Source organism: Drosophila guanche, unplaced genomic scaffold, assembly GCF_900245975.1.
Source record: "Drosophila guanche unplaced genomic scaffold, DGUA_6, whole genome shotgun sequence".
Lineage (NCBI taxonomy): Eukaryota > Metazoa > Arthropoda > Insecta > Diptera > Drosophilidae > Drosophila > Drosophila guanche.
Genome location: NW_022995759.1, coordinates 569,466 through 596,037, shown reverse-complemented (window position 1 = coordinate 596,037; position 26,572 = coordinate 569,466). Strand labels below are relative to the sequence as shown.

At 40.1% G+C, this 26,572-nt stretch overlaps 1 protein-coding gene across 7 annotated transcripts in view; it reads left to right on the top strand.

Moving 5' to 3' along the window:
* The window catches only part of LOC117590681 (twitchin), a 54,453-nt gene that overhangs the window by 10,617 nt on the left and 17,264 nt on the right, over positions 1 to 26,572 (top strand). For 2 of the 7 annotated variants that reach the window (XM_034283568.1, XM_034283567.1), the window contains exons 12-36: positions 989 to 1,561; positions 1,818 to 1,862; positions 2,061 to 2,183; positions 2,278 to 2,337; positions 2,486 to 2,587; positions 3,478 to 3,792; positions 3,879 to 4,004; positions 4,168 to 4,206; positions 4,604 to 4,783; positions 5,115 to 5,342; positions 6,207 to 6,380; positions 7,450 to 7,485; positions 9,823 to 9,864; positions 12,544 to 12,691; positions 12,870 to 13,243; positions 13,839 to 13,916; positions 16,150 to 16,275; positions 16,415 to 17,114; positions 17,178 to 17,531; positions 17,826 to 19,538; positions 20,655 to 21,554; positions 21,643 to 22,406; positions 22,532 to 22,667; positions 22,885 to 23,775; positions 23,884 to 26,562. In XM_034283568.1, coding sequence (XP_034139459.1) covers positions 989 to 1,561; positions 1,818 to 1,862; positions 2,061 to 2,183; positions 2,278 to 2,337; positions 2,486 to 2,587; positions 3,478 to 3,792; positions 3,879 to 4,004; positions 4,168 to 4,206; positions 4,604 to 4,783; positions 5,115 to 5,342; positions 6,207 to 6,380; positions 7,450 to 7,485; positions 9,823 to 9,864; positions 12,544 to 12,691; positions 12,870 to 13,243; positions 13,839 to 13,916; positions 16,150 to 16,275; positions 16,415 to 17,114; positions 17,178 to 17,531; positions 17,826 to 19,538; positions 20,655 to 21,554; positions 21,643 to 22,406; positions 22,532 to 22,667; positions 22,885 to 23,775; positions 23,884 to 26,562 — 10,906 coding nt within the window. Of the gene's footprint in view, positions 1 to 988; positions 1,562 to 1,817; positions 1,863 to 2,060; positions 2,184 to 2,277; positions 2,338 to 2,485; positions 2,588 to 3,477; positions 3,793 to 3,878; positions 4,005 to 4,167; positions 4,207 to 4,603; positions 4,784 to 5,114; positions 5,343 to 6,206; positions 6,381 to 7,449; positions 7,486 to 9,006; positions 9,040 to 9,822; positions 9,865 to 12,543; positions 12,692 to 12,869; positions 13,244 to 13,838; positions 13,917 to 16,149; positions 16,276 to 16,414; positions 17,115 to 17,177; positions 17,532 to 17,825; positions 19,539 to 20,654; positions 21,555 to 21,642; positions 22,407 to 22,531; positions 22,668 to 22,884; positions 23,776 to 23,883; positions 26,563 to 26,572 lie in introns of all 7 variants that reach the window. The other 5 variants (XM_034283569.1, XM_034283570.1, XM_034283574.1 and 2 more) reach the window with 5 other exon arrangements.

Below are 26,572 nucleotides of genomic sequence, written 5' to 3'. Positions count from 1 at the left end.
GAAAAGAGACAGTATTCCTTTCTTGTATCAAGATGTATGCATGTACATATGTACATACGGGAATAAACCTGCATAATTTCGATTATGCACGATATAGATACTATATAGGAGTATGCATGTGTAGATTGTTTTTAGGGAAGACACATTGTTGGTCGGTGGACATTAGTTTCGGGACCACTACATGAACTGTGCTTTCTCTCGTTCCAAACGTATCAAAATAGTGCTAAATAGAGCGCAAAACTCGGTAATGCTTATGTTTTTGAATAACCATGCTTTGGCACAAAGTTAATTACAAAACATGCAGGCAATATCTCACATGCTTTGGAAGTACAAACATTAACTTTATTTTTCAATGCAGTCAGGTCTGACATTATATCAAATACCGAAAATAAACAGGAGAAATGTGGCGCACGTTCCATTGGACAATTCTCAGCCGAAGGATGCTAAGGACATATTTGGTGTAACACTAAAGCCTGTCAGCCAGTCTCCAAGCAATGAGGTTTGCAATGCATTGTATGCCACCTCTACTTTATTTCTGCATACTCGTACTTCTTTTCTAGTATCTTATCCTTTTTCAACTATAAGCTGAACTATCAACTTTTTCGGGAAGAGCATCTTTCCACTCCACTTCTATTGATTCTAATTTCTTCCGCCTAGTGACAATCTTTTTTCATCGTGTAAATCTTATAAGAATTTATGCCACCTGCAATTTGTATGTGTCATGCAAATATTATTTTTGAGAATGTAGCATGTTTCTCCAGTGAACTTTCTCTCGTCTCTTCTCTTCTGACTTGTGATCAGACATCGTTTCTCTGAACCTACAAGCTTACATTTAGGCTTAGGTATATCTACATAAGTACATGTTTGTGTTTAATCAATTTTGTTTATGCTAATTTTGTGTCAATGAATCTACTTTTTTGTCATTAACAACGCGATTACGAACACACACAAATCTACACTCACAAAACAAAACATATTCAATATGAAGGAAGAGCAACTTGTTGAAGAGAAAGTTAATGAAGAAAAGGAAAATAAGAAGCAAATGCAAAGTCAAAAGGAAAAAGAAAATGAAAAGCGTCTGAAGGTCGTTGGGGCGGATAATAATAAAACTGTCCTCGAAGACCCTGTAGAGCATGTAAAAGAAGATCCATTAGATGTGCCACCAACGAAAAAAACAGACAGTGAAGATGTGAAGAAAGCAGGAAAAGTGCAAGCTGAGCCGAGTACAGCTAAGGCTGAGGCTGAGACAGAGTTAGAAAATATGTCCAATATTGTGGAAAAAGACGACACCCAACTAAAATCGGTAGAAGAGAAACAGAAACAGAAGAAGCCGAAAGAAACTGAGCTGGGTAAAATTAAAAATGGTACTGAACCGGAAAAACCTAAGCCATACGCCACAGATGAGAAACACACAGTAATGGAAGAGGGAAGGAAGAGCGCCAAAGAAAAATTAAAGGAAGCTCAATCTGAGTCAAATGTTAAAGCGAAAAAAGAGGAAAATATTAGTACCCCTGATCCTGATCTTGTACCTGCGAGTGACAGTAAACCGCATTCCGAAGAGGTAACGTTGAACACATTTTCACTATCCGCATTTCTAGACAGTTTTAGGCCCGCCCTAAATGCCACCTTTCATCGAACACACAACATATTTAGACTTAATATCCTTGGCTTTATGTATGTATATATATTTATATGTATATGTATGCATGGAAATTTATTGATAAAATTGTTGTGCTAGTTCGTTATTTTTATATACTAAAAAGGAAAGAAACAGAAAATGATTCTAATGACTCTTTTTACCATTCTTGTACCCATAGCAACAATCAACGGAACAGATCGCTCTAAAGAAGGTTGACCGCAAGGTATGCCAGGCCGTGTCCTTTTAAGTCTAAGTATCCCCTTAAGAACTATATTTATGTGTACACATTTTGTACATACTCGTAAATACATAGATATATAGAAAAACAAGATATTAACATTCACCTGTGTATTTTCTTGTCTTTTGTGTTATATGTGGAATGCACAATGAACAATGAACATATGTGTTTAATATTGCTTAGGCAAGTGTTGTATCCATCAAGGATGAGACCACGTCTGAGGTACGTCGCCAATCGATAATTAAAACTCATGAGGAAACTTCAGTGGAAGACACCATAGTGTCTTCACGGAGATCTTCCCTGGGGGTAGGTTGAACTTAATGAATCATATTTTTGTAGAACTATTTGTTATGTTTTCCATGCTTGTTTTTTTTGTGTTTCCACGTTTTGTAACCCAAAGGTGGAAGAATCTCGAACAGAATCCAGGCGTTCATCGGTAATTGACAAGAAGACCTTAGAGGTAAGCACACGGGTACTGAAATAGTTGAGGTTCAGAACACTTGGGATGCGGTTTAGCGTACAAGAAAATCAATCAATTAATCAAATCCAGCTAAAATAAATCCCTAGCTTATTCCTCATACATACATATATACTTATATTCCCTGCAACAGACTGACAGTAAAAAACTAGATGCTAACAAAAATCCACAAGCTTTAAAGGAAGAGATTCCCAAGCTGAAATCAGCCGAAAAACGAAAGGTGACCCCAAAGGTGAGCGACGTTCAACTCTTCACTACGTACTTTATCTACGCTACTCAACTACGACTTATATTGTTACATTATATTCTATTCTATTCTATTCTATTCTATTCTATTCTATTCTATTATATTCTATTCTATTCTTTCCATCTGTTTCCTCTGTCTGTTTTTCCAATCTTAAGCCATTTTCCGTTTTAAGTAAGAATGTGCTGCGTGCAAGTATTAACCTGTAAATCCATTCTCTTTATCTTAGAAGTGCTTTACATATTTTGTTCCTATTGCCTATTTATTTTCCTTGAAAAGCTACTGTTTATGAAGCGAAATACATATGTTATAGTTATAGTTATATCTGAATCTATATACATACATATTTCTGTAGATGACAGATGTAGAAAAAATGTAAATTTTGAAAAAAAAAACCGTTAAGGTATAGTGTTCTGCTGAGTACCGGGTATAAAAGTTCTGAGGCGTGAGAAGCGTCTCACACGTCCCTTTTCGTTTTTTGTACTCCCGACATCCGATTTTGTATGGCGCACCAACCAATGAATCACTGCAACTAAAAAAAGCTCTCCTATTACAATTTTGCAATGTGGAAATCCATTTACGGGGGACAAAACTGTTTGGTTTTCAAGCCTTTCCCTTTTTCGGAACTGTTTAAATGAGTGAAGCTCTCTTTGGTGTGAATCTCCAAAGAGAGATGTAAAATCCTATCAATCTTTCTTATACTAACATACTTACTTACTTATATCTCATATCAAGTGCCTTTATATTTATATCTAATTCTATTCTATTTCATTCTAAAAATGATAAGTATCCATCTATTTTTTCCTCTTATTAAAATGTATTCATCAATGTCTTGTATAATGTCTTTTTGCTGTGCCTCACCTTTATGTTTCGGTTAGACTATTGAGGAGCAAAAGCCGGCTGAAATGTTGCCAAAGCTGCGTAAAGCATCCATTGCACAGCCCAAGGATGAACAGAAAGCAGAAGCGGCAAAGCCAAAAGCCAAGGCCAAGCCAAAAGCAAAGAAAAGTTATGCAGAACTACCAGATATTCCAGACTATGAGCGTCCAGTGCTAGAGAAGTATGAAAAATCCGATTTCAGTCCATCGGACTTTGCCCGCGAGTTGGATATTCCAAACAAAATGGAAAAGCCCGTATTGGAAGCCGCCAAAAAGGAAGCAGAGCTACCATCTCAGAAGAATGGAATGCCAAAGGTAAAACCAGTGTTGCGTTATCATACATTATTATGGATATAAAATACTCGTATTATTGTTAAATGTGTCGTCCATGTGCCGTGCAGAAGGCGGAAATGGTAGAAAACCTTGCTGAAGAGCCAAAGCGTCTCAAAATTGGCAAAGGTAAACTCCCTGATGACGAAGAGAGTCGGGATAGGGCAACACTCAAGCCTGTTATAATCGAACCAGAGGTAAGATTCGTACATTAAAGAAATGCTCGACTCACGCCTTTACATATGACATATACACATGCTCATATGTACATATGTACATGCACAAAGATAAACTAATTTCGAAATCCTGCATCTTATCTTTGTTCTCATACCCCAATACACGCTATATTCCACATTTAAGAAGGAAAACTCAAAGGCTGGAAATAAAACACTTTCCGAGGTAAGTCGAACTCCGCAAATAATACTCCGCCAACCGAAACTACTACCATACATACATATGTATGTATGTACGTATATTCATGTGTATGTACAATTTTGTATGAACATTTTACATTTGATTTTTTTCGGCAAACCGAACTGTACATACTCTTTCCAAAAATACACATACAGAAGGTTTTCTTATTGTTTGCTTATATATCAATAATATTCCTTTAGGAGTATTATTATGAGAGACTTTGAGAATGCCTGCATACTTCTGTACTTGATGTGTTATTGGAGATTGTATGTACAAACGTGCATACGGGTACATGCATACGTACATATATACACATCCTACGAATAGGATACTAATTTCAATAACACAAAACTCATTTTTGAAATGGGAATACACCCACTAGCAGGCCATCGATAAACCATCTGTGATAGAAATTATAAAGCAGCGACGCCGATCCTCAATCAGAAACATGATGATCAAGGAACCAATTCAAAACGAATCATTTCTTGGTGTTGTTTTGAAACCAGTAATAAAGGAAGCTAACGAGCAAGTTGCCCCACAGCAAGCCAAACAATTAACAAAGGTAACAATGTGGCGCACCGTGTCCCTGTTGGGACCAGAACCAGTGCGCGCGCTCTCGCTCTCGCCTCTCCTGTAACTCTTTTACTTTTCGCTGATTTTCACCTGATTTTTCGACTTTGAAACTGTTTTCTTAAAGCTCAGCTATCTTCTGTTTACTCAGTTCGGTTTAGATCTTTTATTCATCTGTGATGTACTCTCTCTTTCGCTCGCTATCTATTTATTTTCAATCTCTCTGTTTCTCTTTATATTTTTTACTATCTATAAATTCATTTAATCCTACGATCCTCTTTATATCCACATTAATACGTCCTCCATTTTGTTAATGGTTAAAGGCCAATGCAATGGAACAGTATAGTCCCACAAAAGCATCCAAGGCAAAAATATCCGAAGTGAAAAAGCCTGAGGCTCTTGCCGTTTTCGATGACTATGAGCGTCCCAGCCTAGTAAAATATGAACCCGTTGACATTGATAAAACTAAATCAGAGAAACCCACACCAGCCTTTATCACCCCGGACATTAGACCTCCAGAAGTACAATTGCCTGTGGAGACCTCTAAGGAGGTAAGTGAGGAAATATTATCTATAATTATCCATAAAAGGCATACAAATGATTACTCAAATCTGTTAATCTGTAAATAAGTCATTAGTGGGAGCTGTCTAAGTTTTGAAGGAATTGAATAAAGCTTTAGTAATTGCAAATTATCTGTTATCAGATCCACATATACGATTATAGCCCTTCGTTCTTTAATACGCATATACAATATATTATTATATAGGTGCACATATATATTAATATTAATATACATCATAATTGAGTCCAGTTAAACAGTTACGGCTTAAGGCTGTTTGTACGGGTTTAAATATCACACGGCAGGAACAAAATGGTTAAAAATTAAATGTATATTATACATATTGTATGTATGTATGGATGTGGATAGTATATTATGCGATTATGTATAAAAATATCTTATATATTTATATGTTTAATGTGCTGAAAAATCTTTTGTCAAAACTGTGTGCATATTTCATTTAATCTGTTGGATGTCTGTCTCTACTTGTCGCTCTTGCCAACCGGTTGAAATATTTTAAAAGTTTTTAATTTTTAGTGATTCATGAAAATTACCAAATGCTGTTAATTAACTAGATTCACAATACACTCCTAACATGAGCGAGCGCTCATCGTCGTAAGCAATTGAAAATGGCGTCCTTCAACTTTACAGTACAATACAATGCGGTAAACCAATAATTCCTTCCACAAGACCTGCTAATCTGCCATTCCCACCAAGTATAACTAATAATGGATACTATTATCTAAGCAATACCGTCTACGAAAATTATATTTGTAGGGGTACACACCCAAGGTACCATAGAATTTGTGGATCAAGTAAAAATAACCTTTTTTCATACATCTATCATTTTAAATAGGAGGAAAGGCCAAAGGTGCACAAAATGCAGCCCCCAGCACCTGGTGATCCACCAAAGATTGAAGTAATACGGGAAAAGCGTCCATCCCTAGCACCAGAGCCACCAAGTCGACGCGGCTCCCTAATCCCTCCAGCCGATACGGGACGCCGACCATCACTAATAATCAATGACGAGGTAAATTTTACATCCACTTATGCATATACATATTCGTATGTATATAATACTTACATACATACATCCCCGATAAACTCATCTTTCACTGTGCTACAAATGATCGATAGTTGCATCGATATGTAAGGTATTTTTTACAATGCTACTTTTAGGCACAAGCACCCCGACAATAAATAAATGTAAATTAAAATTAATTCATTACAATTAAATACAGCTTTTTCCATAGAAATATAACTTATGTTTGTCTGTTTACAAGTCTTCCAGGCCTTACCATCTTACTTTACTCCTACGTCTTACTTTTTTGTGTTTGCTTAGATATGTAGGCTGTTTTTGCAGCTTCTGTATATATCCATAGTATATAGTGCAGCGTACATACTGGCTGAAAAATGTTGTACCAGACATGTTTAATAACCGTACACTTATCAAATCAAATCAACATGAATTTCACTCTTAGCGTGCTATTTATTGGGAAACGGCCGAACTGCAACTACTTTAGGATTTGTAGAATTCCATTTGTTTTGTGATGGCTCACATGGCCTACTAAGTTCAAGTTTTTTATGTACTATGTTAGAGACACTACATATAAATGTCCAAGTGCCTGAGAGTTTCCCATTTTGTTATAGTTCTATGTGTATTGATGTATTTTGTGTAAATATGCAGATGTAGCTATTAAGAGTACCCACAAGTCGTAAGTAATGAGACATTGCTTTCTCGATTAACTGTTTTTAACTTTGTGGAAATGTATGAGCGTCTTACGAATTGTGTTTCGTCATCAATTGAAAGTAGCTAATTTATATATGTACTTCCTATGTATTTCCCTTCTATGTATCTACCAAACATGCAAACTGTCCTCAAAACTAAACACCAATCTACCTGCAATGAACCTGTAAACCAAAAAAACTTCATTAAATAACAAACCAACAAAACAATGTTCTTCAACAAAATCAACAAAAATCAATCAAACAAAAAACAATCTTCCAACGCATACCCTTTGCATTCAACAACAACAACACACGTACACACATACTACACCACCAATCCCACCTCAACACACAAACACCAAAAACCGCAGAAGAAACTCCGGCCAGGAGAAGTATTGGATGCACGGGTAAGACCTCCGACATTTTCCGCAATTCCTAACACAATAAGCCATGTTAGTGTTAGCAGCTAGCTTCACATTGATAGCAAAGCCAAGTTCCTTTAAGCATTCTCAAATATTTTGTTTGTCTGAAATGTAGATAAATATGAACATATGTACATATATGTACGCATTTATTGGCAATTTCAGACTCAAATTTCAAAAGTTTCATCGGAGTAACTATTCAGGTAACCAAGTAAAATGAAACTGACTACCGAAATAAAAATGCAGCAGGTTCGGGTTTTTTCGGTTTATAATTAAAATATGTTGCAAAAAATATGTATACATATATATGTACATTCAAGTGGTGAAACTCAAATTTCCGACCTGGCCATGAAACACTCTCTATGCTTATGCCTATTCTGATACATATGTATGTATGCACATATGTATATATAATATATTCATTTTCATAATATAATAATTTACGGGGTGACCTTCCAACACGTCTAATTATATCGTGACGTATTCTCCCTCGTTGTAGTTCTAGGCAATCCAACACTTTTTAAAAGACACAAACGAATAAACTTGAATAGATTAAAAATAGAAAATATGTATGGCCCCAGATGTGTCAAAAATACATACATATGTGTCCTCCCATAGAATACATACATAGGTACAGTGAAGTTCCAACAAAACGAATCCAATGAGGTATGTATGTATGATGATCACATGTCTGAGATCGGTTTGTGTGAGTCGCTTATGCTGGCTGTCCATTCGAATGACCACTCTGTCAGCCGATGAGTACATACAATACTCGTATGTATAAATAAAAATGCTGGCCATTATTAATTATATATTCCCATATTTACATAAACATGTGTACAGATGTATGTATGCAAGAAGCGGTGGCACTCATATTTTCGTGCTGATGAGCTAGCTGCTTCCATTGAACGATGCAACCTCAGAGGTACTTTGTGGGCTATGAATATACATATATCAGTTCAGTACAATTCAGGATCATAGCGGTATATGCAACTGAGTTATTTTGTTGAACTAATAGTGGCGTCGCGTGTGAAAAGGCATCGCATAGATCCAGCGTATCCAATTCGCATTCATCTAATTTCGTTCCAAATGATGGATTGATAAGTATTAAAGGTGCAACTAAAATTTGTATTCGTATCTATCGTATCACTTTTGTAATAGACATTTGATCTAAAGAATTGATGAACTACATATTCAAGAGATTTATAGATGTAAAAGATGGAATGGGGAACAAAGAGACACCTAAATGCAGTCTACTACTATAATGGTTATAAGACATAAAAAGACATCCTTTAAACTATCTCAAGCGCAGCGAACAGACTGACATCCTGCACATAAGCACTGGTAATCAGTGCATGCATATTAAGATACACACACACACAAATACATACGTAGAATCGATTTAATGAAATAATGTTGATACATACATATGTATGTATGTATGTACATATGTATGTATGTTGTTTAGCATTATAATACAAATCAAACATGCTCGTAATATTACAGTTGTTGAGGCCAGGCGAGGTCGGTGAAGGACAGGTGAGAGTTAGCTGAGCTTTTTTTTCCATAAGTAGTCTTGGTCTTATTCATTTTTTTAACATTTGGTGAACTGCATTGCACCTGAACACCACACAAACACACACACCCACAAACTTCATAACAAAGAAACTGACATTAAGTAGTTTTTGTAACAAATTCACTGGATACTCGAAAAGTATTACTTAAATTCCATGTGATCCATACATACAAATATAGTATTTAATACTGGCACTCCACGCACCCACCCTGCACCTGTCCGAACAGCTCCTTATAGTGGGATCTTCGAGTACTTGTTATCCCCTAAAAGTTTTGCTAAAACAGAACAGACTCACAATCGATCCTCAGTTTAAGGAACACTTGGTACAAAGTCTAAAGGCGAGATCTGTTGTCTGAGTAACTAATTGCACCCACTATAATATTAACAGTAGTCGTTGATTTTTTTAAAGTACTTGTTGGGAAGCCGATTTTAGTGCATGTTACATTATTTAATTCATAATGCAATTTAGGTATTGTAAGTCTATTGTAGTTTCTCAAAAAATAATGATCTTGCAAATACATATTTTCATCTCACACGTACACAGAATTAATTTAATATTAATAGAACTTCGAAATATATGTACATAGATACGTAGAAAAGTAAGACAAGAATACGTTATTCGTACATATGTATTTTTATCTGAAAGGTTGAAAGTATAAATGTGTGATAAATGAAGTGAAATGTTTTTTTACTTTAATGTCTGTATGTCTTTTATTTAACACTTGTATTTTTCTTGATCATGTTAGCAAAAGCAACAGCGACCCGGAGAAATGGGGGACACGAAACAGGTCTTAAAATTGTGGTCAAATGATCATTCATACATATATTCTTTTATTGTGCGTTCGCTTGCTTTCCGTTGGCCATTGACATGAATGACAGTTTTAATATTTTAGACATATCTGTACTTAGTAGGTCGTATTTTTTCCGTATTCAAACTTTGTAAATACCCATTGTTTTTTAAATCATTTACAAGCCCCGGCTTATAGGTGCATAAAAGTTGCTCTAACGGCTGTTAAAATACATTGTTCATCGGTATCCTTTGATCAGGGTGAATTGAGATAGTCCGCTCCTTTTTGCAACTTTCGCAAGCGACACATTGTTCTCCTCTCAAAATTACATTGGAGTGTGCACCACTAACATACATGGGCTCTGTCTTTCAAAATTCCTGACCCATTACGACTGTGCTGATAAACTTGAATGTGACGATCTTTAGTTCTTCCAAAAGCTATCTTTATTTTTCAAATCTGTTTATTTTTGGACATGTGTATCGAGAATAAAAGTGGAAAGCTCAGATGCTTTACAGACACGGTACTTCTATGAGTGCCATGAAATCTTTGATAAAATCTCCATGTATTTGTATATCACCTATAAGTTTGGTGGCTATAGTGAAGGGTAGGGTTTAAGTGGAGAAAATGTATGTGAAGCTGGTTATGTACCTACACCTACATATGTATGTACATATGTATGTCGATATGTATTTATGTAGGAGGGACATATATATGTACAGCTGTGTTCAATGAAATAGGACTCCTGGAACATTTGAATTCCGTCTTCTTGTTTTACATGTTTTACATGACTTTGCAAAAGTACCCATGAAAAAAAAAAACCAAAACTACGGTTAATACCCATCTTTTGTGCTCTACATGTTTCTTGATGTTTAATATTTAGTTTTTTTTATCAATTTTGATTTAATTACTTCCTTGCTCCCGCCTGGAATAAATCAATAAGGTCTTGCCCAAGCTTCAATAGGACTTTAGCCAATAATTTTTAAACACTGGCTCTCCCTTTGCTCTGGTTGCCGGAATTTCATTTATTATAATGCATTTGGCATTCCCCCATAAGATGTTGATGACATTTAGATCCAGGGACTGATTTGAACAAGGAAAAACGCAGATCTTTTCAGGTTAAACCCAATTTCTGACGAGCTTTCTTGAGTATTTCGGATCATTATTATTATTGTTAATATATCCTTTTTATAGGTGTTTTTCAACTGGAATATGAATTTAATGTATGAAAAAGTATGCTGGCAGACACAATTTTGTGAAATGCTCCAACTAGGAGGCTAGGAATACAACTTCATTTGGACTGGAACTCATAGGGCTCAACCCAACATTCCCAATACTGTTTTTTCAAGAATTTTGAAACTAATCTGAGGTCTGTGAAGGCCAAACCTTTTCTTTTGTTATTTCTAACCATATTAAACAACTTTACACACATCAGTCAAAAGCTACATGCGTTCTTGCGAACTTTAGCCGTATACCCCTATCAATTTTTAAGGTTCTTCTGCTAGGGAAAATAGTTAATTACAATTGTAAGAGCACATTCCACTTAGTTTTCAATTCCATTACACCTCCTGACTTCAGTTTTTAATCACAATCTTAGGTTTCCTCTCCTGGGCCGAGAAATGATTTCTGTTACGCTCAAAAAACAAAAGTACCGTGTCCAAAATTTTGTTTCATCAAATTATTTACTATATAAATAAAGCTTACTGATGGTGTCCTTTTTTAATTGATTTGATTTGTTTTTTAATTTTTTTTTAAATACTTGCACCCAGCACTTCTATTTCATTGAACAGCAGATTTCGCGGGTACTTGACTAAAATCATGAAAAAGAAGAAGATGGAATGCAAATGTAATAAGATTTCATCGGTTTTATAATGCTTGCGTTCCAATCTATTCAAAAAGGTATCAATTGTTTAATTCGAAAGACTGGAAGGGTCTCAAAAATAGTTGTGAAAGTGATGGGGGTGCTGCACTACTATTTCATTGAACTGTATGTACAAACATAAATATGTAGCTTACTGAAGTAAGCAAGCTGGTAGCGATAGCCTGCGCTGCCATTAAACAAACACAAACAAGTAGTAGGTTTCCTTTTTATAGAACTATACATATGTCATTAATACCGGTTATTCGGCAATTATTTAAAAATTAAAATAGTAGAACTTTGTGCAACTACCTTGCACGTTAAACATACATTTGTTTTAAATTAATATATGTATATTCAATAGCTTAAAATCAATGCAAGCATAAATTAATTCCATTTTCATTTTCCTTTATATACATTTGTATGTGTATGAACTTAGTTAACCCGAATTCGAGTTTGATTCCTTGTTAAAGTAGAATCATTTCGTATGTATTTTGCAGAATGATTGTAGATTGTAGATTAATGTTACTCTTTTGCTGTTGGTATACCCATCATTTCCCTGTCCCTCAGAATGCATTTTTATTTTGACTTTATGTATGTATGTATGTACATAGTTACATATAATCGGAACTCTGACAACATAAATACTCTACAAAGTATTATATTTCATGTTATGGAGAATTCTAAGTTGGACGTCTTGAATGTTATTCATATTTTGATCTAACATCGTTAAATTGTGAAATTATTAATTGACTCTCTTATTTATACATATGTATGTTTTTGTCTACTGTCCAAATGTTTCACTAAATGTTTGTGGCTAACAGCGGAGACGACCCTCCATCGACGTTCGCCGTCCTAGCGTACAAGATCTAGAAGATCTCATTAACAAGCCATCGACACCACTGCGCGATGTCGGGGATGGCGGACCTCCTTCTATTGTTGATGTCCAAGAGTCATACTCTGTGGTTGAAGGTATGTACGAGCTCATGTATTAATACTACTGTATTCCACTCATGTAAACAGTAGAGAATAAAGATCGTAAGATCAGACTTTTATTTATCTCTCGAAACTGGTGTATTGAATGAAATAATTTAATCTGACTAACCATTCGTATTTGTTTCTGTTTATTTCGTGTTCATTTGTCTTATAGACTCGACTGCTTACCTCACGGTGGGCGTCGAGGGCAGTCCGGCACCCACATTCAAGTTTTACAAAGGTGTTACAGAAATCCTTGAGGGCGGTCGGTATAAATTCCTCACGGATGGTCAAACAAACACAATCACTTTGTGTATGCGTAAGTGCAAGCCCAACGATGAGAGCAAGTACAAGGTTGTGGTGTCCAATATTCATGGAGAGGATTCGGCCGAAATGCAGTTATATGTATCCGATTCAAGTGGCATGGATTTCCGTGCCATGCTCAAAAAGCGTCGTTATCAAAAATGGGACAAAGATGAACAGGACCCCAATTGGGGTGATCTCAAAGAGACCGAAAAACCATTGCCAGCCCTTAAAAAAGTTGAAAGGGTAAGGAGCGAGAGGACTGTATGAATACATATGCATACGGTACATGCATTTGTACCAACCAAAACACAAAGTACTGACGATGCTGAGATGAATTTCATCATGAGTTGGCACCTTGATTGAGCAAAAAAAAATGAGCCAAGTTGTTCGATAAATGTAGAATTCCCTGCGAGTCTCTTCATACTCGTATTGATTCAAACGAACTGAATCTTTGTGCCAGCTCTGCTTGGAGTCTAACCAAAAAGCGTTTTCGCTAGCTTCAGTTTAATTTACTAAACCCCAACAAATAGAACATATATACACATCAATTTGCTTCAGCGCGCAATCACACTATCACGGTATTTAACGAATATATAGTAAGAAGCAATCCCATTGCCAAAGTTGCGATCTCGTACCAGTGGAAAGTTCGATACATTCAGACATATATGTATACATACATACATACATATGTACACATGTGTACATATGCATGCCCTCTTTCAAGGGAATGGTTAAGAAAACTCAGGGAACGTTAATAACAACGTTAATAGATACATATGTCGATTTTATTATAAACAAACATATTAAGTACAATCTGCTTATTACAACTGCAATATAGGGGCCTGGATCACGTAGGCCATCTTTAGCTGAGCTGATCCCCGATTGGCCGACGCTGCATCCGTTTCGACGAGAGGAGGTGCGATCTGTCACTTTTCTAGTTTTAAAATAATTCAAAATAAATTTCTATTGTGATTATAACTACTCATATTACCTAACGTTGCAGAGGTGAAACAACGATTGTTGGTTTTTGAAACCTTTTTTGGGGCACAACCCGTTCTACAAATCAACGTATTTCCCTACATACATTTACATGTATCTGTGCTTACTCGTAAATGTGAATTTTGTTTCTTTTTACCGACGTGTATGGCAGAAAAGTACAGGTACAGCCACAGCTAAAAAGCTCTGATAAGTTTTTTAGTGATGCCAATACCAGGAAACATTTTTTTAAATATATGTATGTACGAGCTTTCCCATATAAATCTATGTTTGCGGCATTCAGCCATTTGTATTTTGCTTCGCTGTATGTGTTTAATTCGGCTTTCACTTGAAGTTTATACCCATGTACGTCTGTCTATTCGTACTGCTTATTATTCGAAAAGTTATAGGGCATATATGAACATATGTATGTATTTTTAGTCGAAATTTCCGACCGCATAAAGTATAGTTACGTAACTCCATACTAAGCATCAATGGACAAGACGACGTAGCCATGTCTGTCTGTCCTACCGTCAGTCTATCCGTCTTGTTGAGCGCCTAGATCTCAGAGGCTATACATAAATCCTAGAGCAACACAATTTTGCATCTTTACTACTGCCATTCCGACCCCAAAACGACGAAAATCTGTCTCATTCACTGTCTTGAAGATACGGGAAAAGTAGAAGTAGATGACAGATTTTGATAAAATAAGAGATCTAAGCTCTCATAGCTAAGCTCTAACTGAGTACCGGGTATACAAGTAGTCACGCATCACGCGTCTGTAGACGCGTTTCTCCTCCTCGTTTTTTTTCCTTCCTATTTGCATACATATTACACCATACCATACCATACAATACCATACAATACCATCTGGTAATACATACTTTATAATAAGACCAGTTGACAGATCGACCAATCGAACTAAAATTTCGATATACGATAAGCAGTATACTAAGCATACTTGGTAAAAATAACTTTTCAAAATTGACAAAATGTTTATCAATTTTACCAAGTACATTATCCCGGTTAAGTACATATTGCGCTTCAATATTACATATGTACATCCAATCAATGGGTACTAATCACTATGTATAGGAATAGTGGCAGAATTAGTTTCCTTTTATATGTTTGATTTAAATGTTTTATATGGAACTTTCGGTGGGTAATTCATTAGCTAGTGAATCTATGTTTATTATACCCGGTAACTAGGGTATAATGTATTTGAGCTCGAAAGTGGATGTAACGAACAGAAGGGTATGTTTCCGACCCCATGTTCTAGATCAAAATCAATAGTCGAGTCGATATAGCCATGTCTGTCTATCCGTCCGTCTTAATGAGCGTCTGGATATCAGAGCCTATAAAAGCTAGATCAACCAAATGACCATATGTATCAGATCACCGAATTGGGATTAGATTGGATCATAAATTGAGTCAGAATGAAGAAATTAATTTCCAGTTGCTACCACCACAGCATCCAGCACCTTTGCTTATGCTTGTTTTTTGGTCGCACACTCTTCCTTCTTCCACTAGGTAAGGCTGTTGCTAAGGCGAGCTAAGGCGTGTTGGCGGGACAAATTACTTAGATTTTGATGGCAGATTTAAATGTAAAAGTAAAATTCGAAAAAACAGGAGGTTAAATACATATGTATCACCTTAAGGTTAGTAATGTTAATGTTAGGTAATGTAATGTACATATGTATATACTGACTGAGTACCGGGTATTAAAGTTGTGACTCATACGAAGCTTCTCACAAACGTCCCTACTCGTTTTTATACTATTGTTTTTATATGTATGTATGTATTTACCTATTGATTGGGCAGTGTAGTATATGTACTTGCGCAGCGTGTTGGTATTGTTGCATGGAAGCCGATAAGCAATATCATAATAGATATGTACTGAAAAAGCCAATCAAGTGCTTATGCTCTTATGACCGATAAACAGAAGGATTTTTTGTTTTTTGAGCATTTGATTTAGCGTAAGCATGATTTTGATACACGCTAACAAATAAAATAATGCCATGCACTCACACACATTTGTGTGTGTGTGTACATTATTTATGCATTAATCCCATAAACAGAATGGAATCCAATAAAGAGCGCTTAGTAATCGTATATCAAATTTACAAAACTTTACCCATTTTTGACAACACAAACCTCGCGATGCATGAGCACAGAAGGTGGAGTCGTTCCTTAGTCCATTGATTGACCAGTTTGCAAAGGAGGGAAAGGATAAAAAGGTTGTGTTTGAGGCCAGGTTCAGCAAGCCAAACTGCAAGCCAAAGTGGCTGTTCCGGAAGGATGTAAGTATGTCAGCTAACCCCAACCTAACCGCGCTTTGGCTAGCCAAGGCCGCCGGTCGGTCCAAATTGAAACATTTCAATGAACACTTCAATACATTGCGTGCAATGACCGATACCAAAATGTTCCCCCAAATTGTAGGAGGTGTTTACGGGCAGCAAATTTAAGTTCAAGCAGGAAAATGATACATATCAGTTGATAATTACGCAACCAAAAGTAGAAGACACTGGAAAGTATACAATCGAAATTGGCGGTGTTTCCAGCACGGCTTTTTTGAATGTCGAAGAAGCCGATCCCACATACACGTTTACAAAGCCACTTAAAAAGAAGCTAGAGGGCTTCACACAGCATGAAACAACACTGGAATGTTCTGTCAGCAGCAGCATGGCAAATGTGCATTGGTTCAAGGATAGTACGAAGATCGAGTCGGATGATCCTCGCTTCCTAATATCCAAGGACATAAATGGCAATCTAAAGCTCATCATAAAAGACTCGCTACTGGAGGACTCTGGCCAATTCCGATGCCAACTGGACAAACAACCCGACAAGACTGAGTGCACTCTGAAGGTCGTGGAGTACCCATACAAGTTCGTCAAGGTTTTGAAATCTCAGCAGTGCATTGAGAAGGATACCGTGACACTTGCCTGTGAAATCGACGATGCTCAAGGGGACGTCCAATGGTTTCGCAACGATGAGGAAATAAAGCCCGACAAACGTATGCAAATCGTAAAGGATGGTCGGAAGCGCAAGTTAGTTATCAAGGACTGCAAAGTCACCGATGCCGGCCAATTTAAATGTACTACAAATGCGGACAAGACCGAGGCAGAAATAATTATTAATTGTAAGTTTTGCACTTTATTTTTCCTCTATTTTGGTTATTGTTTAATATTTTATTTTATTCAAGACCAAAATCGTTTCAATAAGAAACTCAAGGACACAGACGCCGTAGAAAGGGAGAAGCTAGTGCTCGATGTGGAGCTGCAGGACCAGACAGCGCCTTGCGATTGGAAATTCAACGGGGATCCAATAGTACCTAGCGATCGTATTGAGATCAAGAATTTAGGTGGCGGCAAGCATCAGCTGATTTTTAATGGCCTGGACCTTTCGGACGAGGGCGAAATCACCTGCGAATCTGGACAACTCACTTCCAAATGCAAGCTGTCTGTGCGTAAAGGAGAAAGCAGACCAAACATCGATTGCCCTGATGAGTTTGCCGGACCTATTAGTGCACCTGTAGTTGTAGAAGTACCATTCAAAGGTAGGTTGGCATATCCATGTCCCTCACACGTGTGTTAATGAACATATATTTATCAATTGAAACTATTTCCGACCCTATGAGTACGTCTACTGTTTACTCAGTTCATAAGTCCGATTGCCTATTTCTGTGCCATAAAAGGACCTGCCGAAATATAAACAAAGAAATAAATTTATTCGGTGAACTATTATACAACGGTCGTGCCCGTTAATGGTTTTTTTTTGGTTTTTAATATACTTTAAATCAACTTATGCTAAAGCAATACTCGTATTATTTTTGTCCCTCCCCAAAATATAGTTAGCGGTACAAAACAATCCCCAGTCGAGGCAAAATTGTTTAAGGACGGCAAGCCCTTGCCAGTTAAGGATGTGGAAGTTGCTGTGACCGATGATAAAGTGACTTTCAAAATTAAAAAGCCTACGAGGGATTTATCAGGGCCGTATCAAATTAAAATTTGCAATGGTCAAGGTGAAGATGCAAAGGATGTGCAAATCACTTGCCAGGACGTGCCTCAGCCACCGCTGAATGTCGATGTTACAGATGTGTATCAGACATCGTGTGTTGTAAATTTCTCCCCACCAGAAGACGATGGCGGCACTCCAATATCTAAATATGTGATCGAACGGCAGGACTTGAGTAAAAAGCAAGGTTGGGAGCCTGTCGCTGAAGTTTTACCTGGTGAACCGTGTAAGAGAAAAATCGATGACTTGGTGCCAAAGAAGCAGTACAGATTCCGAATTCGTGCTATGAACAAGATTGGCCCATCAGACCCAGCAACATTTAAGAACACAATACTCGCCAAAGATCCATGGGATGAGCCTGGCAAGCCCAAGGCGGTTGATCTAACCGACTGGGATAGGGATCATGCAGACCTCAAATGGGAAGCACCAGACAGTGATGGTGGTGACCCCATCACTGCGTACATTGTCGAGTATAAAGAAAAATTCTCAAACGATTGGGTTGCCGGCAAGGAGGTAGACGGCGATGCAAGAACTGCAACCGTGGATGGTCTCAAGGAGGGTCAACAGTACGAATTCCGAGTCCGTGCTGTTAATCGGGCCGGACCTGGTGAGCCTAGCGACAAGACTAAATCCATTATTGCCAAATGCCGTTTCGTCAAGCCGTTCCTCGTGGGTGATGGTCTCAAGAACATAACTGTAAAGAAAGGCCAGACCGTTCGCTTCGACATCAAGTACGATGGTGAGCCGGAACCAACAGCCACCTGGCTAAAGGAAACTGAAAACCTCAAGTTTGACAACCAGCGAGTTTGCCTTGAGCAGCTGGAAAGAAACTCCTCAATTACAATTAAGAAGTCCGTTCGCAAGGACACAGGAAAATACAAACTGGTTCTGACAAACAGCTCCGGCACAATTGAGTCCGAGGCCCATGTAATCGTTCTGGACCGGCCATTAGCTCCAGGTGGCCCCTTTGAGCCAGACGAGGTTAGGGCTAGCCATATCAAAATGAAATGGAAGCGTCCGCAAGACGATGGCGGCTGTGAGATTACTGGTTATGCGCTAGAACGGATGGACGAAGAGACAGGACGCTGGATACCTGCTGGCGAAGTCGGTCCAGACGAGACATCGTTTGATTTCAAAGGACTAACTCCCAACAAGAAATATAAATTCCGCGTCAAGGCCATCAATAAAGAAGGCGAGTCAGAGCCTCTCGAGACAAGTGATGCTATCGAAGCGAAGAATCCTTACGATCCCCCGAGTCCACCAAGCCAGCCGGTTATCGATGACTACGACAACAAGAGCGTGTTGCTTAAATGGAAGAGACCGCCATCCGATGGTGGTCGACCCATCACTCACTATGTCGTCGAAATCAAAGACAAGTTCTCCCCGACTTGGAATGAGGTTGCGAAAACAGAGGACCCCACACCGGAATGCCAGGTGGAGGGCCTCAAGGAGAAAATGGTCTACCAATTCAGAGTGCGCGCAGTGAACAAGGCTGGTCCCTCCGAGCCATCGCAGTCCACTGACAATCACCTTTGCAAGCACAGAAACCGTAAGTCATGCCAACTTCCCTCATGGTAAATACCAGTAGACAGACGCTCTTAATTTATCCTCCTAAAGCGCATTCTGTTATTCCAGCTTTGGCTTAACATTTGGCACACATTTAGCAAGCACAACTTATTTTGCTTTCAGCTAAAAAAATTACATGCCATATCCATTTTAACAATAAAATTCTAATTCGCTTTTATACATTTATTCAGCTTTTTTGGAAGCCATTTTTGGATTCTATGTAATAGTTCTATGAAAAAAAGCATATTTACAATCAGATAAGAGTATATTTTATAAAAGCCATCAATGCTGAATGGAAGGGACCAGAAAGCATACACCAACGAAGAGGAACGTTGTGAGAATTCATTCATATGTATGTATATATGTATGTACATATGCATGTATGTAACCTTAGTGTGAAACATATGCACATAAGTATGTCCCCATATGTTTTTTTCTAATTTTACATTTTACGTTTTTTCTACATCTGTCATCTACATCACTTCTCACACCAACACCACCTTATCTTCTCTTATCTTCAAAATTGTGAGTGTAGCAGGTTTTTGTCCTTTGTGGGGGCGGAACGGATCGGAACGGATCGGGTACTCTTCGAGTACCGGGTATAAAACGTCACAGGCAAAAAGGAGAAAATGAGACGCACGCTGATTTGGTTTTAATGTTATTGGATCCAAGTACTTGTAACAGCAATCATTCGCATTTTAGCTTGTAAATGTAACACAATGTAGAACTAATTGTTAGTGAGTGAGTAACTCAGTAGTCTGCGGTAATTCTCTTTTTGTGAGTTTCTGCTTATACTGTGAACGCTACATAAGAAATAATGGGTATATGTACTTTTTAGAAGTGTTGCGGTATGTTTATTGTCGTGTTGTATCTTAAATAAATGATGTACTTAAGGTTTTTATGGATCCCATCCATGCACATATGCGCAGGCATACCCATTTTCATAGCATTCAATCGCACATCGAAATGCACCAGCTTTACCAAAAACGCTTTTATTGCATAGTATGTATCAGTTGTGTATCCTTCCAATATTCTGCAGTTGAATTAAAAATAATTCCCGTTGTGGATGTATCTATCTGTATCTCCGTTCAACTTATAGTCAAGCCAAAGATTGATAGGTCCACGTTTAAGCGCGTTACTATCAAAAGTGGTCGCACCCACAAGTGGTCGGTGGACGTCAGTGGAGAGCCAGTGCCTGAGCTGCGCTGGAGCTGGAGGGACGATATCCCGCTTACTAATGGAGATCGGATTAAGATCGAAAATGTCGACTATCACACAGACTTTGTCATAAGTAATGCCCAGCGCAAGGACAGTGGCTTCTACACTCTGAAAGCAGAAAATCGCAATGGCGTGGACAGCGAGACCATTGAATTGGTGGTGCTGGGAAAACCGAGCTCTCCGAAAGGACCTCTTGCCGTTAGTGACGTGACAGCAACAGGCTGCACACTGCAATGGAAAAAGCCCGAGGACGATGGAGGAGTTCCCATTAAGGAGTACGTTGTTGAGAAAATGGACACAGCTACTGGAAAATGGGTCCGAGTTGGGCGATCGCCAGGTGAAAAGGAGCCACCGAGCTTCGATGTAACCGGGCTGAACGCCGGATCAGAGTATATGTTCCGCGTATCTGCTGTCAATGAAGAAGGTGAATCCGAACCGTTGACCACTTTGGTCGGCGTCGTGGCAAAAGATCCCTTCGACGAGCCCAACAAGCCCGGCACTCCCGTGGTTACCGACTATGACAATCAAAGTGTTAGCCTAAAGTGGACTCCTCCCAACAATGATGGTGGTGCCCCCATCCAGAAATATATTATTGAAAAGAAGGATAAAAATAAGCCCGAGTGGGAAAAGGCTTTGGAAATATCGGGTGATCAATTGGAAGCTACCGTCGCCGGCCTGCAGGAGTATGGAGAATATCAGTTTCGCATTGTGGCCGTTAATAAAGCCGGACCGTCGCCCCCATCAGACGCAAGTGTGCCTCAGGTTGTAAAGTATAAAAAATGTAGGTCAATGTCAATGTTCAACTATTTAACGGCTATAAATAACTAATTTTTCTTCTTTTTTCTTGTACATCTAATGGTTTGATTCAGTGAAACCGCGTATTGATCGAACCAACCTGAAGCCACTGTTGGTTCGTGCGGGTAAGCCCATCAAGTATGATGTTAATGTACGTGGTGAACCTGCGCCCACAATAACATGGTTTCAAAATGATACTGAGCTGAAGCCAACGGAACTGCCCAGCAATAGTGAAATAAAGAACATACCACACAACACCAAAATTTCAATTATTGACACACTCAGAAAGAATACTGGCATCTACAAGATTCGTGCCGTCAATGAGCACGGCGAGGATGAGGCGACAGTTGAAGTGAATATTCTTGGTCCGCCGGGCAAGCCGAAGGGCCCATTAGATGTGAAGGACGTCACTAAAGACAGTTGCAAGCTCAAATGGAAGAAACCTGAGGACGATGGTGGCAAACCCATCACGGCTTACCAAGTGGAAAAGTTCGATAAGAAGCAAGGCCGTTGGGTACCGGTGGGTCGAACCTCTGGCAATGACACCGAATTTGATGTCAAGGGTCTTCAAGAAGGCCATGAATATCAGTTCCGGGTCAAGGCCATTAATGAGGAGGGGGAATCTGAGCCCCTAGAGACCGATGGCAGCATTTTAGCAAAGAATCCATATGATGCTGCCAGCAAACCAGGTACACCCAAAATAGATGATTACAACGAGCACATGGTCAAGTTGAAGTGGGCGCCCCCTAAAGATGATGGCGGTGCTCCGATTGTTGGCTACGTTATCGAAAAGAAAGATAAGTTCTCACCCATTTGGGATGAAGTACTCACCACAAATGTAAGTAATGATTGAAAATAGAACTAGAGCTAGAACAAGAACGAGAACCAGAATATTTATCCCATTAAACTACTTTTAGTTCCTACCATTCTAACGATCTCATGACTCTTTATGAATTCTTTAAGACACCCGCGCCAGAAGCAACCGTCGAAGGCCTCACCGAAGGCAATGTGTATCAGTTCCGTGTACGAGCGATAAACAAAGCTGGTCCCAGCGAGCCCAGTGAAGCAACAGAGCCCCATTTGGCCAAGCCAAGGAACCGTAAGACTGATATTCACTGCAGCGATTATAAATGGAAAACTAACTCTGATGCACAGCTTTAAAAATATTTATATTCGTTAACTGCGCTAATGTTAAGCCAAAGGCACAAAATGTGTTGTATCTTCTCACAAAGAGCTTTATTGATTGATAGACTTGATAGACCTTTTTATATGACATTAACCCATTAACCCTTTTTGGATTCATTTGTAATTTTTAGTTAAGCCATCCATAAACCGCGAGAAAATGAAGCCCATCAAAGTTCGAGCTGGTCAACCAGTTAAGTTTGATGTGGACGTTAAAGGGGAGCCAGCACCTGCACTAACATGGATCTTTAGGGAGAAAGACTTAACTCCCAGCGGACAAGTGCGGCTGGATAACGAAGATTATAATACTAAGCTGACCGTATTGGATACATCTCGCAAAGAGAGCGGCACGTACAAGCTGCGTGCTGAGAACATAAATGGCGTTGATGAAGCTGAGGTGGAGGTAATAGTCTTGGACAAGCCCTCGAAACCAGACGGCCCGCTGGAGGTCTCCGAAATTCACAAAGAGGGCTGCAAACTTCAATGGAAGAAGCCGAAAGACGACGGAGGCGTACCCATTACAGGCTATGTGGTAGAAAAGATGGATACCGCAACGGGCAAATGGGTGCCGGCAGGATCGGTAGATCCCGAGAAGACAGACATTGACATCAAGGGCTTGGATCCAAACCACCGATACCAGTTCAGAGTGAAGGCAGTGAATGAAGAGGGCGAGTCCGAACCGCTCGAAACTGACTCGGCCATCACTGCAAAGAATCCATATGATGTCTCGGCCCCGCCTGGATTGCCAGAGCTCGAGGACTGGGATGAGCATCATGTTAAGCTCAAATGGGAGCGCCCCATTCGAGATGGCGGCTCTCCCATCACTGGCTACATAGTCGAAGTTATGGACAAGGACTCTGGAGAGTTTGTCAAGGCCCTCGAAACAGATGGACCGCTTTGCAAGGGCGTCGTTAAGAAACTAGAAGAGGGACAGCAGTATAAATTCCGTGTTCGTGCCGTAAACAAGGCCGGCACATCCGATCCATCCGAGCAAACAAACTGGCATACAGCTAAACCAAGGTTCTGTAAGTTTTCTATAATTTGAGACATTTACTCATCGTGCATATGCATCTACGAACAATATATCTACTAATGTAATCTGTGATCTTTAACTCTTTATAATTGCAAAACAGTGAAACCGCACATTGACCGCACAAATCTGAAGCCTGTATGTGTGAAGGCTGGCCTATCTATCAGCTTGGAAATCAACATAAGGGGAGAGCCTGCGCCGAAAGTGGAGTGGCTCTTCAATGGATCTCCCCTGGTCAGCGACAAGGACGACGAGGGCATTAAGATTAATAACATTGACTACAACACCAAGTTCTTTGTAATGCGCGCCAAGCGACCACAAAGCGGAAAGTACACAATTAAAGCTTCTAATGAGGTCGGCGAGGATGTGGCTGAATTGGAGGTGACGGTGTTGGGCAAGCCAGGAAAGCCGAAGGGTCCCCTGCAAGTCAACGACATAACCAAGCACAGTTGCAAGCTCAAATGGGAAAAGCCGGAGGATGACGGTGGGGCGCCGATTGACTATTATGAAATAGAAAAGCTCGATCCGCACACTGGCCAGTGGCTGCCCTGCGGAAAGAGCACAGAGCCCGAGGCGAAGGTGATTGGCCTTCACGAGGGAAAGCCATACAAGTTCCGCGTTAGGGCTGTTAATAAGGAGGGAGAGTCTGAGGACTTGGAAACGGAAAAGCCAATTATTGCCAAGAATCCGTTCGACGAGCCAGAGAAACCCGGCAGGCCAGAGCCCACTAACTGGGACAAAGATTTTGTGGACTTGGCCTGGGATGCGCCCAAGAGTGACGGCGGAGCGCCAATACAAAAATACATCATTCAAATGCGTGACAAGTCGGGGCGGGCCTGGGTAGATGCTGGCACAGTTCCTGGAGACAAGACCAAGGGCACAGTGACCGGCGTTGAAGAGGGCCACGAGTACGAGTTTCGCATTGTGGCAGTCAACAGGGCGGGACCGAGCGACCCTAGCGATGTATCAAAATCTGTGGTGGCTAAGCCGCGCTTCCTCAAGCCACATATAGATCGAAAGAACCTGCAAAAGAAAATCATGCGCAGCGGACAAATGCTGCACATGGACGCTGCAGTGAAGGCAGAGCCCCCAGCCAAAATTACATGGACATACAACGGGGCGGAAATCAAATCTGGCGACACAATTATAATCGAAAATGAGGAATACAAGACCACCTTTATTATGCCAAAGGTGAGACGGGCAGATCGCGGCATGTATGTCGTGACAGCCAAAAATGATTCGGGCACCGACACGGTTGAAGTGGAGCTGGAGGTGCAGTGCAAGCCCAGCAAACCAAAGGGTCCTCTAGCCGTCTCCGACGTAACTGCCGAGAGCGTTCACCTGAAATGGGACAAGCCCGAAGATGATGGAGGGGAACCCATCGAGAACTACGTTGTGGAACGCATGGACACAGAGACAGGCCGATGGGTGCCAGTGCTCACAACCAAATCACCAGAAGCCGACGTCACAGGCCTCACAGAAGGTAAGGAGTACCTTTTCCGCGTGAAAGCCGTCAATAGTGAAGGGGAGTCGGAGCCCCTAGTATCGGACACACCGACCACAGCTAAGAATCCATTTGACACAACTGACACCCCTGGCAAGCCTCAGATTGCCGACTGGTCTGCCAGCCATGTCGACCTTAAGTGGAGGGCTCCAGACGACGATGGTGGGGCGCCAGTGACTGGCTACATTGTTGAAAGGAAGGACAACAGTACCGGCAAGTGGCAAAAGGTGCTGGAAACAAATACGCCCGACTGCAAGGCACGCGTCAATGACCTGATTGAAGGCAATAAATATCAATTTAGAGTCAAGGCCGTCAACAAGGCAGGCCAAAGCAAGCCTTCCGAGCCATCAGACCAAATGACCGCCAAGGATCGATTTGCTCCACCCAAAATTGACAGGACCAATGTCAAGGATATCACCATTAAAGCAGGCCAACACATTCGGTACGACATCAAGGTATCCGGAGAACCACCCGCGACCAAAACCTGGTTCCACAACAAGGCACGTCTGGAGAACGACGACAGCGACTACAACGTTGACATGGAGTCGTACCGCACCAAGCTGGCTGTGCCTTTTGCCAAGCGACTTCATACCGGAAAATATACAATTAAGGCAGAGAATGAGTCTGGCCACGACGAAGCTTCATTTGAGGTCACTGTGCTGGACAAGCCAGGCGCTCCAGAGGGGCCACTGCGCGTTACTGATGTGCACAAGGAGGGCTGCAAACTCAAGTGGAATGCTCCGCTTGATGACGGTGGTCTGCCCATAGAGCACTACATTGTGGAGAAAATGGACGTAGAGACTGGACGCTGGATGCCATCTGGTCGCTTCAAGGAGCCCTTCGCCGAGCTGAATAATTTGGAGCCTGGACATGAGTACAAGTTCCGAGTGCTAGCTGTAAATACTGAAGGCGAGTCCGAACCATTGCTTGGGGAGCAATCTATTATTGCGAAGAATCCATTCGATGAGCCTGGCAAGCCTGGTACTCCGGAAGCAGTGGACTGGGATAAGGATCATGTTGACTTGGTCTGGCGCCCACCGCTCAACGATGGTGGCTCACCCGTCACCAGTTACGTTGTTGAAAAACGCGAAAAAGGGACCGACAAGTGGATCAAGGGTGCTGAGGTACCTTCTCCAGCCTTCGGCGACGAGTGCAAGGCGACAGTACCGAATCTCAATGAAAACTGCGAGTATGAGTTCCGAGTGAAGGCCGTTAATGCGGCTGGGCACGGGGAACCATCTGACACCAGCAAAACCATCATAACAAAGCCAAGGAAATGTAAGTAGTT